The 20,471-nt window shown below is 37.8% G+C and overlaps 1 protein-coding gene across 2 annotated transcripts in view; it reads left to right on the top strand.

The window, feature by feature from the left end:
• The window catches only part of LOC132119284 (receptor-type tyrosine-protein phosphatase gamma-like), a 295,833-nt gene that overhangs the window by 213,596 nt on the left and 61,766 nt on the right, over positions 1-20,471 (top strand). For both annotated transcript variants that reach the window (XM_059529115.1, XM_059529114.1), the window contains exon 5: positions 18,230-18,325. In XM_059529115.1, coding sequence (XP_059385098.1) covers positions 18,230-18,325 — 96 coding nt within the window. The remainder of the gene's footprint in view (positions 1-18,229; positions 18,326-20,471) is intronic.

Below are 20,471 nucleotides of genomic sequence, written 5' to 3' on the forward strand. Positions count from 1 at the left end.
CTTAAGACAGGATGAGAGATCGAGGAGCATCTGATCATGTGCAGAAGTATGTTTGTACATTAAAATTACCTCCATCTGCCTGAAGGTGGTGCTATTATAAGAACATAAAAAAAATTTTGAATCAAAATCTCTTTTGCCTCTGATTCTGCCTCTGACTCTTTTATGATTCAACAAAATGTATGCTACACAAAAGATTAAGTGAATTATCATAACTGTTTTCAACATTGATATTAATAATCATGTGACACTGAAGACTGGAGTAATGATGCTGAAAATTCAGCTTTGCATCACAGCAATAAATTGCATTTTAAAATACGTTTTAAACTAGAAAAGCGGTTCGTTGAAATTGTTTTACTTTATTTTTGATCGAGTAAATTTAGCCTTGCTGAGATTGATGGATAGACATACAGATTATATCAGCATAATTAAACATAAAAACCCAGATAATGTTGTTATGTCCTGTTTTAGTAGAATCTATGGTATTTATTTGTGTAAAAAAGAATATTGTCTCTATACAACCCGAATTCCGGAAAAGTTGGGACGTTTTTTAAATTTTAATAAAATGAAAACTAAAGGAATTTCAAATCACATGAGCCAATATTTTATTCACAATAGAACATAGATAACGTAGCAAATGTTGAAACTGAGAATTTTACACTTTTATCCACTTAATTAGCTCATTTAAAATTTAATGCCTGCTACAGGTCTCAAAAAAGTTGGCACGGGGGCAACAAATGGCTAAAAAAGCAAGCAGTTTTGAAAAGATTCAGCTGGGAGAACATCTAGTGATTAATTAAGTTAATTGATATCAGGTCTGTAACATGATTAGCTATAAAAGCTTTGTCTTAGAGAAGCAGAGTCTCTCAGAAGTAAAGATGGGCAGAGGCTCTCCAATCTGTGAAAGACTGTGTAAAAAAATTGTGGAAAACTTTAAAAACAATGTTCCTCAACGTCAAATTGCAAAGGCTTTGCAAATCTCATCATCTACAGTGCATAACATCATCAAAAGATTCAGAGAAACTGGAGAAATCTCTGTGCGTAAGGGACAAGGCCGGAGACCTTTATTGGATGCCCGTGGTCTTCGGGCTCTCAGACGACACTGCATCACTCATCGGCATGATTGTGTCAATGACATTACTAAATGGGCCCAGGAATACTTTCAGAAACCACTGTCGGTAAACACAATCCGCCGTGCCATCAGCAGATGCCAACTAAAGCTCTATCATGCAAAAAGGAAGCCATATGTGAACATGGTCCAGAAGCGCCGTCGTGTCCTGTGGGCCAAGGCTCATTTAAAATGGACTATTTCAAAGTGGAATAGTGTTTTATGGTCAGACGAGTCCAAATTTGACATTCTTGTTGGAAATCACGGACGCCGTTTCCTCCGGGCTAAAGAGGAGGGAGACCTTCCAGCATGTTATCAGCGTTCAGTTCAAAAGCCAGCATCTCTGATGGTATGGGGGTGCATAAGTGCATACGGTATGGGCAGCTTGCATGTTTTGGAAGGCTCTGTGAATGCTGAAAGGTATATAAAGGTTTTAGAGCAACATATGCTTCCCTCCAAACAACGTCTATTTCAGGGAAGGCCTTGTTTATTTCAGCAGGACAATGCAAAACCACATACTGCAGCTATAACAACAGCATGGCTTCGTCGTAGAAGAGTCCGGGTGCTAACCTGGCCTGCCTGCAGTCCAGATCTTTCACCTATAGAGAACATTTGGCGCATCATTAAACGAAAAATACGTCAAAGACGACCACGAACTCTTCAGCAGCTGGAAATCTATATAAGGCAAGAATGGGACCAAATTCCAACAGCAAAACTCCAGCAACTCATAGCCTCAATGCCCAGACGTCTTCAAACTGTTTTGAAAAGAAAAGGAAATGCTACACCATGGTAAACATGCCCCGTCCCAACTATTTTGAGACCTGTAGCAGAAATCAAAATTGAAATGAGCTCATTTTGTGCATAAAATTGTAAACTTTCTCAGTTTAAACATTTGCTATGTTATCTATGTTCTATTGTGAATAAAATATTGGCTCATGTGATTTGAAAGTCTTTTAGTTTTCATTTTATTCAAATTTAAAAAACGTCCCAACTTTTCCGGAATTCGGGTTGTAGTATCAGCCACAATGTTCTCACATACCATAAATATAATAATAGATAAATAGCCGTCTTAAGATTTTAGGAAGAGGGCATTTTGGAAAGTGTGTTTTTATATTTATTTAAAGGGGACATCTTTGGCCTCAAATGGACTAAGTTGCCCAAAGCATTTGAATTTGTTAAACTGTTTGGTAAATATGAGACCATGAGATATTCAGATGTGGCCCATATGAAGTAATGCAAGGCCAAACAGTTACACCAATCCAAATAAGTGCAGCTTGTAGCTAAATACTTCACATTTATAACTCCAAGATGAGTTGAATTTCCTAAAGAGCCAGGCTAATATATTCTCCAAGAGTCCTTCCGGTTCTGGTGGCTCAGGTCTTGGTTTTTTCATGACAGATGAAGGCAGCAACAGCTTTGCACAACATCTACCTACACTCCCATGAATACACATGAGGCCGGCCATTGGCTTTTTGCAGCAAAATGCCTCACTCATTTTTTCAGTCATCTTGATGAATGATTTATGATTTACAAGGCCTGCCATTTAGTAATTGTTCTCTAATAAGACTGCTGAATGGCATGATTAAGTGCAGCCCTGCTGCGTTCAGACTGGCTGTATGCCAGTCACATTCAGAGAAGCGTAGGATCTTCAATCAGGCGGGCATCAGCCTCCTTGCAGCATTTATCCTAATAACACTTATATTGCTGTCTGAGATCACACACACTCACTCACACTTTAACGTGGCTAAAGGCCCTTTATTTCCTCATGAATAAGTCAGGCTCCACAAAAATTGACTCCTCACACATTTCGTCTATTAATCTTAAACCGTGTCTTTTTCTGCGTGTTGAAATCCGAGATGGCAGTCACACAGAGGTCGCTGTCATTGTTCTGAACAAATGCTATTATAACATTTAAATCACCCAAATAAATAATGACAGGGTAATATTCTAACTGGCTCCCAGAGTTTGGAGGATGATATGGCGGCGTGTCAAGTAGTCACGGTGATCTAGATGTATTTTGATAGAACTGGAACACCCGTCATTCAAAAAAGCTGTACACATTTCCTACACATTGCATGGTTGTTTCATATTTTTGATTATTTAATTATGCTTTCAGCAACCAATAAGAGTTTTACGTTTAGTTAAATATAATAGCCTTGGTGCATATTCAAATACAGGGGGTGCAATCAGTCACAAGACACTTTGAAAGGATTTGAGACAAGAGTATTCAGTGAATAATGACTTATTGTAAATTTCATTATATGGTTTCATAACGCCTATATAAAATATAACTTTTATGGTGGTGTGTGTGTGTGCTGGTATATATGGTTTATGAGTACACAAATGTGTATAATGACATGGGTATTACAATGTAAACATGGTTTATGAGGACACTTCCTGTGTCCCTGTAAAACAAAAGGCTTAAAAAAACATTCACAACAGTGTTTTATGAAATTCAAAAATTGCCTGTAGTTTTCTGCAAGGGGTAGGTTTAGGGGTAAGGTTGGTGTAGGGCTATAGAAAATACAGTTTGTACAGTATGAAAACCATTACACCTATGAAGACTACAAATGCAAGTGTGTGTGTGTGTGTGTGTGTGTGTGTGTGTGTGTGTGTGTGTGTGTGTGTTTCATACTACTCTTATGATGTCAGTCAGTTTTAGAGTCGGACAGTCCTGGTCATCATTTGTTTTCATTGTATGGAAAATAGCAGCTTGAACATGCTACAAAACATCTTGTTCTGTGTTCTATGGAACAAAGAAAGCCATATGGCTTCAGAATGAGTTTTTTTGCTGTAACTGTTTTCAACACTTTTACCCCCAAACCATTGCAGAAAATAACTCAATATGTGAGCGCTATTTCCACAGGTTTCCTGGAGTGATAGAGTGTTGTAGCCAGGGGCGTCGTGAGCGGTGATGAAATTTGGGGTTGTTGTCTGTGTTTCTCTTATCGTCGGCGCAGCCCGAATTTAAAACTGCAGAGGGGAGGGAGGTCAGGTAAGCCGCTGGATTGTGGGATACGGTGCTAAGATGGTCAGCATTTCATTTAATCATGGCCGAACCCTCTGTCCAGCCGGCTCGATGATAAACACACAGAACGGCTGCTACGAGAGCGAGAGAGAGGCTCTCAGTCAGGCCTTTGTCCACCTGCGCCGATAAGAGAGGTACAAAGTAAATTAACACATGTGATGGGGGGCACAGAAGCCAACACACACCGCTGTGGGTATCAGATATAAGACGTGGCATTGATGAATTGAATTTTATTTCCCATCAGCCCTTGCAACCGGTGCAATAGAAAGCGCATTCCAAAATATCACCTGATGCAAAGATAGCCGAAAACAGAGAACATGACCGCAGCGCTTGAAACAGGAACGAGCCACACAGACGATGGAAAAGAGAATAGGTTTCCTTAAGTACAGGCATGTCTACTGTTATAACACTTTCACTGTCAGCGTTTCCTTTCATTTCCTTTTTTCATTGAAAATTGACCTGACAAAGGGGCCATCATCCTTTTTTTCTTCTCTTTGCAGGCCTGCAATAACCAAAAACCTGTCTGCTAAATGTCTAAAGCTTTATCAGCTCCGACACAGAATATGCAGGCATGGGAACTTCGGCTTTATTGAATAGTCCGAAAAGTAAAAAGTCTAACAAACCAAATTACAACAAGACGTTTTAGCTGAGATAACGCATATTCCCGTTACAGTGGCTTGCTAACCTTTTGAAAGCAGCATCTGGGTGTCTTCTGTGGTTGGGTTGTGCTGTGAAAAATCATCGTTATGGTGCTGACACCTCATAATGTCTAAATACCAGCTGGTGCATGAGGGGAAACACAAATGTAATGGAACAACGCGTCCCAACAGGCAATGTGTCATCTTGGATTTTGTATTAATTCGTAAATATTTTACAACACGCCGTTATGCGTTCGCTTCAGCCTCTTGGGCGAATCACAAGGTCACGACATTTGTGTAAACGTGCGTTCTGCTGGCCTGATGGCTTGTTCTTGTATTTGCCGAAGTAAAGTAATACTTAGGCACTAATAACCATGCTTTTGAAACATTAGTACTTCAGCTCACTGGCATTGAAGATTTTTTGGGTTGTATCGAACACTATAGGGTCAGCTGGTAGGTGGAATTTTCTCGAAAAGCATGAAATGAGCAACTGAGTCTCATAAAAGAGTACATAAAAACCAATGTAAATCATAGAAAACATTGTTTTTGCCGTAAAGCATGTTTTACTGTGCAGCATGTTCATATATATATATATATATATGCAGTTTTCATCCCATATCATTATTTCCTCATTTCCTCTGCAGGGACTGAGTAAATTGTGTCTTTAAAAATAATAATGTGCTAGATTCAGGGCCAGATTTGACGTCAGAGACCAAACCAAAGAATATGCATTTAAGGACACACAAATTGTAAACTATTAGGGTATGTATGGAATATAAATTATGGAAATAACAGTATGCACACATCTATACAAATACACATACAACACACAAATGTAAGGGATCTAGTTTTGCTAAAGTCTGGAAAGCTTTTCTTTGTTTAGCCAGGGTGAAATAACACATGCAAACATACACACACACACACACACACACAGCAGTACATGGTTAAATAAGGACTGAAAAAAGGAATCCATTTCACTGTACACACACACATAGGGGAAAAACCATGAGGCTTAAACATTATAAGCATTATTTAAGTGGAAAACGATTTTCCATTTCAACAATGTTAATGCAGTATAATGACTTGTCATAAATTCCCGATGTTGTTCGTTCGCACAAGGCCCAAAGTAATGACTTAAAAACAAATTAGCAGTGAAACCTCAACACAAACCGTTTATATTTTTGACATTAAGTGAGTTTATATTACATTTTTCCATTGTTCCAACTCCACAATAGCTGGATTCGTGCCATAAATTAGTTATGTAATGCGTCGCTGTAATGCATTATGGTATGCACTTTCCATCTCTGTCACTGAACAGCATTCTATAAAATCATTTTAGATAACGGATTCATGCCATTTTTTCAATCTTTGTATTTTTTATTGCCCTTCCAAGAAAAGGGGCACATCCAATTCCTGAGATAATGTTATATTTTCCTCTCTGCCTTCTCTGACACTGATAAACACATCCATTCTTTAAAAGCCATGTGAAACCTGGAAGGGCAAATAGATGTTGCCCCAGTTCTTTGCATTGCTAGATACCATTTTGATAATTTTGCCGCAGATCCCGTCCCCTCCTGCCTTTCTTTGTTCAGAAACAGGGTTTCCTGTATTTTATGAAGAGATGTAATACCCGTGAAATGGGAAATAAAAGGCACTTTTACAGATCTCAGGGCGTCTTGCTCTTTTATTTTCTGGGAAGAAGGATGAGAAGAAAATCATTTCTATCTGTTTCTCGCTCTTTGCGACACTGTGTGGCCTTGATGCATGGTTTAAGAAAGCTCTGATGCTGTGAGAGAATTGAGGAATGGTTCAAACCACTTCACAGGCAGTCACGATGCTGTGAACTCGTACAGTATAATCGGTACACAGGATAAGGCTCTCTGACCCCTGTAAGGTGCTCTTTAAGACTGTTTGGTTAATTACAGTGTGAGAGAGTTGTGCTTTTGATGAAGGAGAGCGACCAAGACGTTACTGCTCATTTAGCCAGTTTGTGATGTTACAGGATTGCATGGAAGACACACATTTCCCATCATTCTTTGCAATAGCAAAATGAATAAAGCAACAATTACAGACTTGATGTGCATCATTTGCGCTTGTTTTTTTTTACTATTTGTGTGCTAAAAGCTTCCTAACTTTGTTGGTGAATAAAAAAAAGAGAAAGAAATTAAATTGCCTAATGTTTACATTTTTATTTCAGCCAAAAATAAAACAATAAAAATAAATAATAATTTACTTGAACACACATCGCGTTGTTCAAAAAGCAATTGTTAAATGAAATCATCTCATTGAGTTTTCTTAATTTTTGGCAAATGTTGCGGTGCAAACTGATTATTGTGAGGAAACAATAATCTTTTTTTTTCTGTAATTTAGGAAGTATAAGTTAATCAATGACTAAAAATATTTAAATATAATTATAAATACTATTTAAAATTATATTTGCTATAAATCATAGCTCTCAAGTGTGTGAGAACTTATTTTTGGCTAAATTTGCAAGCTTGTTACTTGAAGTGGTATTTGCTTGTTTGTTTGTTATATTTTGTTTTCATTTATCCACATTATTGTGAGAAAAATTGTCAAACAAATAATGATTTCTCTAATTTATGGGATTATACTGTACGTTTATCAAAAAATACATAATAATATTGTTGACAGTTTACTGTAGGTTACTCTTGCAACTGTTACTTGTGGCCCTTTTGTTGTGTTTTGTTTTTATTTTGTTTCATTTTGAATTGTTTGGTTTTTGTTTTGTTTTGCTTTGTTTTGTTTTCAGTATTGTTTAGTTTTTTGTTTGGTTATTCAGTTTGCATATTGTTTAATATATATATATATATATATATATATATATATATATATATATATATATATATATATATATATATATATATATTAGTATCACATCTGTATCCCATAATGCACCACACCGAGTCAAATGTCCAACCTTGTCAAACAGCTTTCATGCCCTGTGTTTTTTGTGTTATGGATTTGTTGCATACCATTTGTGCTTGTGTACTAATTAGCCTTGTGCTTTTTAATAATAACATAAGTACACGCTCCCGTCATTTGGTTTGTTCTCAGTGCACACATACTACACTTTGGGTCCTGTTCTATAAAGCAGTAGGTTTTCCCTCACGTCTGTCCTTGTGAATGTCAGCGTCATGTGTGCATGTGTGTGTGTGCGCACCTCCAACCGTGGGACCTGGAGAGATGTCAATATGGGATAAATTCAATTTGGCAAAGTGTGGTGTGCACAGTTCATTCTTTAGAGACAAAGCCCAGAGAGGAATAACAGGCCTCGTCTGAGTTAAAACTCCCAGGTTGGCTCTTTGGCATTCAGAAGAAGCTTGACACTATTACCATTTATATTACAGGTATTAGAAGCTGTCTGCTTGCACCCTGCCCTCTCCCATCCTGAACTTGACAATAAACTCCACAAGACTGTTTCAGAATGTCTGCACGCTGCGGGTGGCCAGATTGTTTCTGATTTAGAAAAGAGAGTGTTTTTTCTTTTTCTTTATGGTTTTGGTTCAAAGAGTGTATGGCTTTACACACCTTAAAGGATATTAAAGCTGAAACAGGAATCAGGGATCAGACAATACCACAGTATGGAAATTATTAGAGTTCCAATTCTTCTGGATTGTTGAGCTGAGGATTTGCTCAAGAAGCCCACATCTTACACAGCATGCACTAACATAAAATTAGCCTAGCATGAAAAATAGCTATTTTTTAAATGCTGGCATATTGTTAACAGTATATTTAAAGATAAGTTGTGAATTTTTGTCACACCTCAGATGTCTTGGCCATATTAGAACAAAACAAATAATGTCAATAGCAGGAACACAACGGGGGAGGCGTGTCGTTGTTTCTGTCTTTTTTTTTTCATTACAATAATTTGTTTATTTAAACATAGAACCATCTATTTATGAAAGACTTTTCAGATGCACACTCCAGCACCAGGCACAATCCAAACAAGCATGGAAAAGCTACAGGTGCCAAGGGGGCTTCAGTAGATTAACAGTGAGTGAAGTACATCAGATAGTTGAACAGATAGTGGAACAGTTAATACAACATGAAAAAGTGTGAAGGTGCTTAATCAGCGGCAAAACATATGTATGTGTTATATGTGTCACATTTAAGAAATCTTATATGGAATAAAATATAGTGTGTGAGATAAGGGATACATTTAAATGCATTTATTATTTGTAAAAAAAGCACTGGACATTTGTGCTAAAAAAAGGCGCCATTTTTGTGTCAGTAGGTAAAGTACAAACAGGGCTCTGAACCGGTTCAAGGAACGAAAACGAAAACCGGAAACGAATGAAATTTTGACAGAAACAGAAACTACAATAAAATTTTATAGTTCCGAACAGAATCGAAAATTTGAAATGGCCATTAACCGGTTAATAACGTTATTTTATCGTTCCATTTAATATTTGAAATTTGCTGTCAACCAATCACAAATTCCAGCAGTACGGTATATGCAAATGTGACGCTGAAGCCAGTGAGTGAAATGTCCATTCAGCTTTGAACTCATCGTAGGTAAGTCTCAATGGCAATGCACCGACTTCAGGGCCGGATTAAGACCAAATTGGGTCTGATGACGCAGCGCAAAAAGGGCCTATTTTTTCTCGGTGTTGGTGCATGTGCATTCGACACTCAAGTGTGAAGTGACATTCAGCCAAGTATGGTGACCCATACTCAGAATTTGTGCTCTGCATTTAACCCATCCGAAATGCACACACACAGAGCAGTGAACACACACACACACACTGTGAGCACACACCCGGAGCAGTGGGCAGCCATTTATGCTGCGGCGCCCGGGGAGCAGTTGGGGGTTCAATGCCTTGCTCAAGGGCACCTAAGTCGTGGTATTGAAGGTGGAGAGAGAACTGTACATGCACTCCCCCCACCCACAATTCCTGCCGGCCCGGGACTCGAACTCACAACCTTTCGATTGGGAGTCCGACTCTCTAACCATTAGGCCACAACTTCCCAAGTGCCAGCATGCTTAGCCTTTCCTGTCCAACTGAGGACCGCAGCTCTCCTTTGATTATTCCCAACTTTGAGAAGCACCGCTCGCCAGGGGCAATGGTCACCATCATGCACAGATAGATGCGCTAACCAATTTCGACATTTGGAAATGTCTGAGAAAGATTCAACGATGACAAAAGCTTGTACAAGCTCTGCTGATTTGTTCACAGTCACCGGTTTCTGAGTGCGCATGAATACAGAAAAGTCATTTTTTTATTTTCTGTAAATTATCAAAAAATTTAAAAAGGTTTGCTGCATGGTTTGTTTTGGAGTGTGGGGAACTAAAATAGCCTAGAAGCTGGACAGTTTTCATTTGCTATATAATAAAAATAATTCTTAGAATGAAATTTGAGGTCAGACTTCGGACGCATATATAGTGTGTGTGTGTGTGTGTGTGTGTGTGTGTGTGTGTGTGTGTGTGTGTGTGTGTGTGTGTGTGTGATAATAAAAAATTCATAAAAAAGGAGAGAGAGAGTTAATTTTTAAGAGTTTCAAGCACTATTTATACCATTTTTGTGAAAGTGGCCAATAAGAGCAAACCGATATAAAGTAAAGGAGGAATGATGTTGGAGCTGTGGAAAGGACATTCGGTCAGCGAGAGCAAGGACTGATGGGAAATCTTTAGGCTCAGCTCCCTGCGGATCGCAGCACTCGTTTATCTCCTTTGCTTTCTCACGGTGACGACCATTGTTTTAAAGTGCCAAAATCGATAAATGTGTCATGTCACTCAAATTCAACACTAAGAGGAATGGATCAGCTAGGGAAGGTTGGAGTGTGTGTGTGTGTGTGTGTGTGTGTGTGTGTGTGTGTGTGTGTGTGTGTGTGTGTGTGTGTGTGTGTGTGTGTGTGTGTGTGTGTGTGTGTGTGTGTGTGTGGTTACTCATGGTGAGTGTAACCATGACACCCCAAAAGTAAATGGAATATTTATTATGATGTTCCATTAACTTGTCACCTGCCAGCTGATATGATTATAATACACATGCATTAGACTTGAGTTCTTATTGCATTCTTAATGTCATGCTTTCTGATGTTAAATATGTGATGAGAAAGATAAAGATAGGTGTTCTCATTTCTCTGAACATCTAGCAAAACAAACTTTAGAGAACTGTCTGTGACCTTGATTCTGTTGTAACCAGCAGCAAACTGACTGAAGCATCTGATTGGCTGCACCCGTTATTTCAAGTAAGCATTATTCTTTTCTGGGGTCACACTTCTGGTTGATCTTATGCAAGATCTTTGACCTTGATTCCATCTGAGGCATGTTAGCTCAAATGTTGATTGCTGGTGAGCATTATTTTCTTCGGAGTTTACGCCATTTGGTTGGTCATGGTGTTTAAAACGGTCCCGATCTTGACATCATTAACTTCCGAGACAGAGCGGGAATTGATTTGAATAGCACAAGGGTCCGTGAGACAAATAGACTAGAGCTTGTGCACTCATCCAGAACGTGTTGCAAGTAGACGCACTCTGCCACCTGCATTTTAATGCATCCCAGTCCCAAAGAGGAAGTGTCAATTTGTCAATACTTCGTTTGCTTTTTGATTTTGAAAACTTGAGCCAGTTATCTTTGTGCAAACACAACGTCCACTTCAGGCATGGTTTAGAGCTTTTAATGACCTGTAATTCTCAGTTTTTTTAATTATTTCCAGGATTCATTTATTATATCTATTTCAAAGCCCTGTTGACCTTGATGGATGACTCAGCTGCAAACAAACACCGGGGACAAAGATTGAGTCTTTTATTAACCAAAAGCTAAATTAATTCAGTGGCGATGGCTAATTGGCTCTTGTTTGAATTGAGAGGGAGGTCAATATGTTTGCACAGGAAGACAAAAAGAGAGAAACCCTTTCCTGTCTGCTTTCCTGTCAGCCAAAACCAGATGCTCCAGATTTGTTTATAATAAGCAGGTCAAAGGACACTTCCTCACCACGCCATGAAGTTGTGAAGGGCCGTTGATGATCTTGTAGCAACAGGGAGCCAACAGCCGAAGGGAAGCGTAGTCCTAGACACTGACCTTGACCCTGATGGGACTATGAGCAGAAACGAGGTAAAGACCTCGTGTGGTTCTGAGAAAAGAGTAGTTGTGGTCATTTTGGGAGATTTGAAGTGATTCCTGCATTGAACAGCGGGGCTTCCGCATTCAGAGCCTGTCCGATGGTAGACAGGCTGTTTAGGTGTTGTCCTTTGCCGGCTTGGTTCTCGGCAGGGTTTCCTTGCATGTTTTTCAGAAACAAAAGAACATAAGAAGCCAAGTTGAGCTTCCCCTGAGGTGATGATGCCTGTTTTTCCCTTCGTCCTCCATTTAGTGTGAGGAGAATTGCTGTCTCTCCTCATGAGAAGATCCTAGATGAATCCATTTGTTTACCTCAGGCTCTGTTGGCTTCGTGAATGTTGGTGCTGTGGAAAGCCCCTCAGAGTTGTTACAAGGACAACTTATCAGAGGTTAGATTCACCCTGCAGCCATATATTCTCATTTATAAACATATATTCTCATGTAGCCATATCCATGAGTCCTTGAACTGTCCATTCAGTCAGGAAAACATAATTTGTCCAACATGTAAATGTGTCCGACCATTATTAGCTTTGTTGTTACTGGAGTTTTAGGGGCAGGTAAATCTCGAGACAAAAAAAAAAAATCTTTCAAATGATGGCTCAGCAATTTCTGCTGAAGGTTGAGTAAGTTTCCCCATACCCATGATTTCAGGACCAGTTATGTGTCTCAGGATTGAAACATTGATCTTTAGTATGGGCAGGTCTGCTCTGTAGAACAAAGCGAACAAGATGACAAGGTAGAAGAAGAAAGCTGATTGTAGATCAAGGCCAGTCTCTCTGTGGGGCAGGTGAACTAATTTAGATTTAGTCGGTGAATTCCCAGTCATAATGTTCTTAAAAGTCGCCTCAGATACAGCATCTCTGAGAGAATACTGTGAAAGTCGCCATTAGCGCCTGCAGATCATCTTTACAGTAACTAATTTCGGGGACATCCCTATGGAGCAGCCTGTGGTTAAGTGTCTTGCTAAAGTGCACGATCGTTATAAGGCTGGATTGTGAACACAGTAACTGTCCAAATCCACCTCTTACCTTAGATTGAACCTGTATCCTTTGTATTAGCAGCCCAAGGCCTTAGCGTTTAGGCTACCTCCACCCATGCGTGTACTATCGTGCCACACAGACCTCATTTTTTTTCATTGTAGCTATTTGAAGATTCTTCCATGTTAGAGAGATTCTACCACATAGGAAGAGGATCAGTTGCTGAAACATCTGTTAAAGAGTGCATAATCAGCAAAGCAACACTATTTACATATGTTTAAAATCATACACCTAGAAAAAAAAAACATCTGCTTCCATTTGAATATTTGACAGGAACTGTTTTATTGATTAATGTCTGATGACTGAACACTCTTACATTAGCAGTCGAGATGAAAGCACGTTCTGCTTTAACTCTTTCACACAGCTTACTGACAAGTTTGACTATCGACTATATCCAGCAAAAAAAGTATCATTATGGCTCTGTCGATTTAATTGATATTCAGTTAATTGAATTTCCACAAACATAATACTGATCCGTTTCACACATTTTGCATATAACCATGTTAGTGCATGACTTAAGGAATGTGACATTGCTTAAAATTCAGATACTTAATAGAGTACCTCATTTGGACCGTTTCTATAAAAGACATACGCTTTCTTTACAGTTTTTGCAATTTCTTTTACAATTTTTTCACAAATTGAAGTGTTATATTTGTATTTGTTTGTCAGGTACAGTATTCTCATGTTGAAATATTCAGCCCTGTTGTAATTTTTATTATAAATAAAAAGCAAATACTTAGTTTTATTGTAAGTTTATTAATAACTACAGTCCAAAACAATATTCGGTCTATGGTACATAGTGAAAACATAATTTAGGCCATATTTTCACCCTGTTATTCATTCTGGCTTGTTTTTTGTTTGGTTTGAATTCGTCGGGGTTTTTAACCTGTTAACTGTCACCTATACGGGACGCCTACATTTACTTCACTATATTACAATTAAATCGAATCTAATCTTGACAAACTATATATCGTTGGAAAGGTCTAAGACTCCCAAATATATATTTTACCAATGTTTTTTGTTAAAAAATTATGTAGGAAAAGTAATAGATTAATTTATGACAAGAGTGCACCCTCAAAAATCTAACAGGAGTTCTGACCTTTGTTAAAAAAAAAAAAAGACTTCTTCGTTGCCTCTATCACATTTTAGAAATCATCAGAAATTATATATCAACTGAAAACTTAAAATCTCAAAATTCATCCTTTAAAACCCATTTTAAAATCAGACAATGCATTACCATGTAAATGGTACATCAATATCATGTTACAAAATGTTTTCATTCATGAATTATAAAAATTTAAGTTTGGATCGTGCACTATAAAGTCTATGTTCAAAAATGTGATTGACAGTTAAGGGGTTAAGTGTTATTTATTGTTTTAATGTATTTAGATAAATATTAACAGGGTTACAAAATCTACAAATATCAGAACATGAATTGATCATAAAAAATTTCTTTAGAGAACATATTTTTACTGATCATTTGTTTGATGGAGAGAAAAAAATTATTCATTTTGATGAAGGATGCGTGTGATCAAGCTACTTGAGCCTTGGAGTGTCTGCTTAAATGTATACATGCTTTAAATTCCTCCCTGCTGCCTCATTTTCTCAACATATAACATTTGAATATCTTTGCGTTAATCTCCGTTAGCATGTTCATACTCTTCAGCTCCATCTGTTGTGTGTGTGTTTGCCCATTTGGCTAACAGAGAGTGTAAGTTATATGTGTAACCAGAGCGGAGGATTTCACGAGCCGTGTCTGACCTGTGTGCTAATGAAACTCTGCTGAGATCTGCTCATACACACACACACACACACACACACAGGCACACACTTACCTAAGTACATACAAAACACAGATACCTGTGAGTGACCTGTATGTTAATGATCTCAGAGTAGACACTCACTCCTCTTCCTCTCTCTCCCTCAGCACACGCACACACACACACACACACATACAGAGAGAGAGAGAGAGAGAGCTGTCAGAGTGATGCTTATGCCCTTTACATATTTGCTTTGGCATCTCTGGTCTGCCAGAGGTAAAAGCCTATGTGTGTTTACACAGAAATGTCGATATTATTGCTCTTTGCTCCAGGTTTGTGAGTTGTTTGCTTACAAGCTCTTTTTGCCTTCTATTGACACATTTCCTATTAAAACAGGAAGTTGGGGTGGGACATATTAAAGGGCTTATCCCATTTCCTTTTAATGGCCACAGCCATGAACCAAGGTTTTCTGCTCATTAGTTGGTTGTATGTAGTTGGACATACACAGACACTACAACCAATCAACAAGAAGTCAGTCATGTATGGAGATTGTAATGGGGGCGGGTCTTTCACATTCTACAGCATTTGATTGGTTAACAGTCTGTGTAGTGCAAAAAGAGTCCTCACTAATTTTGATCTGTTTTAACATAAGAGAAAATATCTGCTACAAAATAAATTTTTCATAGCTTATAACAGCTTTTTTTATCCAAAAAAGTGGACGGACTGTTGCTCTCTTTTGCTGCAGTATGAGGTTTCTGACTGGCTCAAGTCTGACTGGCCATTCTCTAGATATGACATAGGTTAGTGTAATTGTGAGAGATTTTCTTTTCATCCATTTTATTGTTCATCAGTTGATTTGGAGTTTTAATTGTCATACCTACAGGTTTGTTGAAATCCCTGAATTAAAAGGATTAACAACAATGAGGAACAATACCCTTAATGATTGTGTGGAACTGTTTAACTGCATGAAGCAGCTCATACTGTGTTTTAACTGTATTTATTCATCTATTTTACAAGGCTATAGCACATTACTCCATTATTATAAATTCTGCTCCATTGCATTTTGATTGAACAATGCCCTTTAGTGCCTTTGTGCGTTTGCATTTATTTGCATGTGTGTGAGTGTGCACAACTGTTTGTGTTTATGTTGCACTATAAAGGTGACCTGACACCAGGTCCATCCTCTCCCTACTGCTATAATTTTCTCTCTTTCATGGATCAGAATAAATTATTGACATTTCTTTAATGAAGCCGCTGGTGATTTGGTGTTTAGCATAGTCTATCACCCTCCTACACACGCACACACACTCATGAATCCTGGCTATTCGATTCTACAGCGTTCTACAGAGCACTGAGTACAGTGCAAACCGCATGGATATGTTCAGAATACCATAGTACCTTGTAGTACATATTACCGTATATTTATATATATATATATATATATATATATATATATATATATATATATATATATATATATACTGTAAATTATAACTGGTGTCTGAATAATTTTTGGTTAGACTGTGTGTGCAAAGGAAGATTATAGGATAATAAAACAAAAGTAATAAAATAAAATTGTACTGTATCTGATTTTTTATGTCTTTGAAATAATATTTACTGAAATAATCTTGCAGTTTTTTTTACAAATAATTCTAATATGCTGCTTTGGTGCTTAATTTTGTTTTTTGTTATTTTGTAATAACAAAAATAAAAATATAAATTAAATTAATACACAGTATATAGCTTTGAATTGTAGTATGTGTGTGTGTGCGCGTGCACGTGTGCGTGTGTGTGTGTGTGTGTGTGTGTTTTTCTGTAAAACCAATTACTGTTTTCAGTACTCCTATTTGGCATGTCTTCTACACAGCTGCTTTCATACACATACAGGTTAGAACGGTCAAATACATTTTAAAATTCAGTCAAAACTACTCAAATTCTCTAGTAAAAAAAAAAAAAAGTAATTTACCTTGGATATTATATCAGTTTCTCAACTGCTTTGAACAATCAATAAAATGTCCATATATCATTGGTGGTTCTTTGTCTTGTATGGAGGACATGTTACAGTCTGTCACCTCTCCTCCTGCTTGAATACAGACAGACTGCAGACAGCTTCCAATAGTGAGAGGTTAGAAAATCACCACCCTGTTATGTTACTCTTCCTCTTTCTCTGCTGTTTACTTTCATTTGAGAGCGTGTTCTCAGAAATTGCCCGGATATTTGTCATTAATCACTGCCTGTAAGACACAACGCCGCAGATGGAGTCGTTAAGCAAAGGGCCCGTAGCCTTGTGAATTCTCTGGCTTGCGATCTGTGATCTGAAACTATGGCGGTGTGTGAGACTGAATTAGATCAAAGTGGGTCTCATGTAAGGATTACAGAGGCGAGAAAATGCAGCAGGCATAATATTGACAATGCTCACAGAGAAGTGAGGAGAAACAAGATGATGTGGTTGGCTACAAGCCTTTCTTTCTTGATTTTAAGAGCATTTGACTGTGAGCTATATACTGTATGTCATGCTACTGATCTTATGTGGAGATTGTAATTCACTGTTGTTGTTTTCTCCCGAAATGTTGAATAATTTCAGCAAAATCTTCTTTTGGCATGTAGTACCTGATGCAGTCTTATTTTCGGTTTTAGGTTCAGGCAGTGTGTTGGGCGAGATTTGATTATCAAGAAAACGGTTTTATTTATTTGTAAGTCAACATTAAATCAAAATTTATGCTTACACATTTCTGGTTTTAATTATGGATAATTCTTGGGCATGTTATTCCGAAGACAAAAATGTTTGTCTTTGTAATCTTTCATCAAAAACATAAATATTTGCCCCGTCTCTAAATCAAGTTTCTTTTCACGTGATGTCATCAGGGCCATTTTTGCCCCACCCCCAACCACAAGGCTCCATTCTGACATGCGTTTGAAATAAGTTAAAAATCAGGAATTCAAAACATTGTCATCATAGAAGAGTTGTAATCTAGTCGTTTGATGTATGAACTGCATTTTTTATGCAGAATGATGGAGCGACTCTGGTTGAAGACTTTTAAAATGTACGAATTTCCAGTCCGTCTAACTCTTTGTATTTAGCTGTCATTTTATTATTTCCTCCTTTTCTAACTCTCTCGGGAACTTCTCCATTGCTAAATCTACACCTTTTATTGACACAGTACTGATCACTATCTGCCAACGAGAATATCGTTCATCTTTGTTGTCTTTTTGGAGCTTTTTTTGTTGGATAGGGTATTGACAATGGAGAATAACAGACGGCCTGTGCCAATTTAGACAGGCTTTGCTGTCCGTGGAGAGTTGAGCACATTTATTAGACTGATCTACTGCCAAAGATCCCATCAAAGTGATAAGAGGATGGACAGGGCCTGACGTTTGGAATGGAAACACGTAGAGGCCGAACGCTCTCAGGAGATTACAAGATGAGATGGATTACAGACCATGAGATTATGAGATATCAGTTTTGATAATAGACTATGTGTGTTTCATCTGTGATAATGTATGAATTACAATCTGATTGGTTAAAGGTCTCCGACTAACAGGATTCTCACATTTCTCTCTCTCTCTCTCTTTCACACAGATGCAGATCTTCATGTATAACTCAGACGACTTTGACAGTCTTAACACAGCCATACTGGAGAAGCGAGTAATTGCGGCAATGGCTGTCTTCTTTCAGGTGAGAACTCGCTCGTTTCGAAAGCGCCTTCATGTTCAGCCACTGAGTTTTGTTAGTGCTAAGTGCTGGCATTAAATAGCATTGATTTTGCAAGGAGGTTTTCTCTCGGCCCATTAAGTTCAGTGATACTGAAGCTTCACACTCGCAGAAAACTCACCGCCGCTGTTTTCTATATGGAAAAACACACACGTATTCACTCCGTTTCTGTGCTGTTCTTCCGTCAACACCACTGAGATAATTGCAAAACAGCAATTTAAGGCTTACAGTCTTTTACCAGGAATTGTGTGTGTGGGGGGGGGGGGGTATACTCAGCTGTATACTCAATTGTCACATTTTGAGAAATGACACATTTGTCAGTGCAGTCAGAATCTAATAATCCAGAGTTCAAAAGATTCATCAAACACTTCAATAAAACAATTGACATGGACTGTAAAGGGAGGGAGGGAGTGTGTGAATGGGTCATGTCAAAGTCCTTTAAAGACAAGTCATGTCACTCGGCAGACATCCGGGCATGCAACACCTATCTCTTTGAATGGGGAGTCATCAAATTCTCCAAAACTGTTCACTAAGCTTACAATTAAATTTCTTATTTGAAATCACCAAAGAAATCTGACAACAGCTGTGTCATTAATGTTGTTACTTTTGCTCAAATAGCGTCATTAAAAGCTTTTTTTCAGGCTAGATCAGCCAGTGCGCATGCACAGTCCTAAGAGCACGTCTCAAAGCACTGAATGTTTCTATAGCAACCAGGACTTCTAACGACAGCTGCAGTGACGCGTTGACTTTACCGATTAGCGATTGGCTCTTTCATTCAGAAGGCGGGGTTTCCTGTGATTGAGCGGCCATATTGAGTATTGCATTTTTCCCCATTCAAAATTCATAAAAAGTAGCATGTCTTGGGTATTCTGTTGTCTCTGGCCATGTTTTGCCTACAGAATGTGCCCACAAGGACAGTAAAGGACAGTAAAACATGCTTTGGGTGGTTGCAAGTATTTCTGAGAAGAACGGCTTTAACATATTAAATATGTTTTAAAGGTGCACTCATGAACTCAGGCCTGCCCAGGCTCTGTTGGTGTCCTAGGCAAGATTTTGATTTCCGCCCCCCACCCTCACTAAAAAAAAAAAAAAAATCTGAACATGCAGATTTTTTTTTTCTTTACTATAATATAACATAACATAAATACTGAACAGTAAGAAATTAACATAAATTAATAAATAAATTGTGATAAATAAATGGAGATGTTGAAGCGCCTTGTAGATGTTTTATGAGTGAATTTGTTAAAATCGCCAATTGAAGAGACCAGACATGAGCTACTCTTACAAATATGCCTACAGTGACAAGTACTTATTACAACAAAGTGTAATATGAGCAATACTAAATGCCCAAAATAAACTAACAGACAACAGAGGCAACAAAATAAAGGCTACATTTTGTGATATATTTGCAGATGTTAGCGAGCTAGCTGGCTAATTAGTATAATTAGCATACCCATACCTTTCATTTTAAATTTGTGCATACAGAAGAAAATGGCATAGTTAATTATTTAATTTTATGACTGCTAGATTAAAGTCCTAGTCATGGTCCTTTTTCAAAAGACATTTAGAAACTTTTTGGTGAATTAAAAGCAAACAGTACTGTAACTGAAATTAAAACAACAGAACAGCATACTGCATAAAGGGCTGATTTTTACCAATATATAGATATTTTTCTGCTCCTCTTTGCATCGCTTCCTGCCATTGTTACAAAAATGTTGTATTTTTTGTATATTTCTGTCCATTTTTCAAATAAATTGTTAATTTGAACTTTATTCATCAAAGAATACTAAAAAAAGAAACTGCAATTCTGCATCCATCACCTCCTATGCTCAGAAGACTAATCAATAAATGACATAACATGTTTTCTGTTTGAAAGAGATGTCTAAATCTCATATTTCTCCCTCAGCCCTCACTCGTCTGTCGTATGCAGTTATCTGAGGAAATCTTTGTAGCATGTATCCCGCTCGATATCTCTTTTTATTTGGAGCTCACACCATTTTTCTTTAAGATAGCGGTCGTAACATGTCATGTGTTCATAGTCTTATTTACGAGACAGATGTCCACAAAATAGTGCAGCTATTAGCTGCTAGCATGTAGCCAAATATTTATT

The sequence above is a fragment of the Carassius carassius genome, chromosome 38 (genome assembly GCF_963082965.1).
Source record: "Carassius carassius chromosome 38, fCarCar2.1, whole genome shotgun sequence".
NCBI lineage: Eukaryota > Metazoa > Chordata > Actinopteri > Cypriniformes > Cyprinidae > Carassius > Carassius carassius.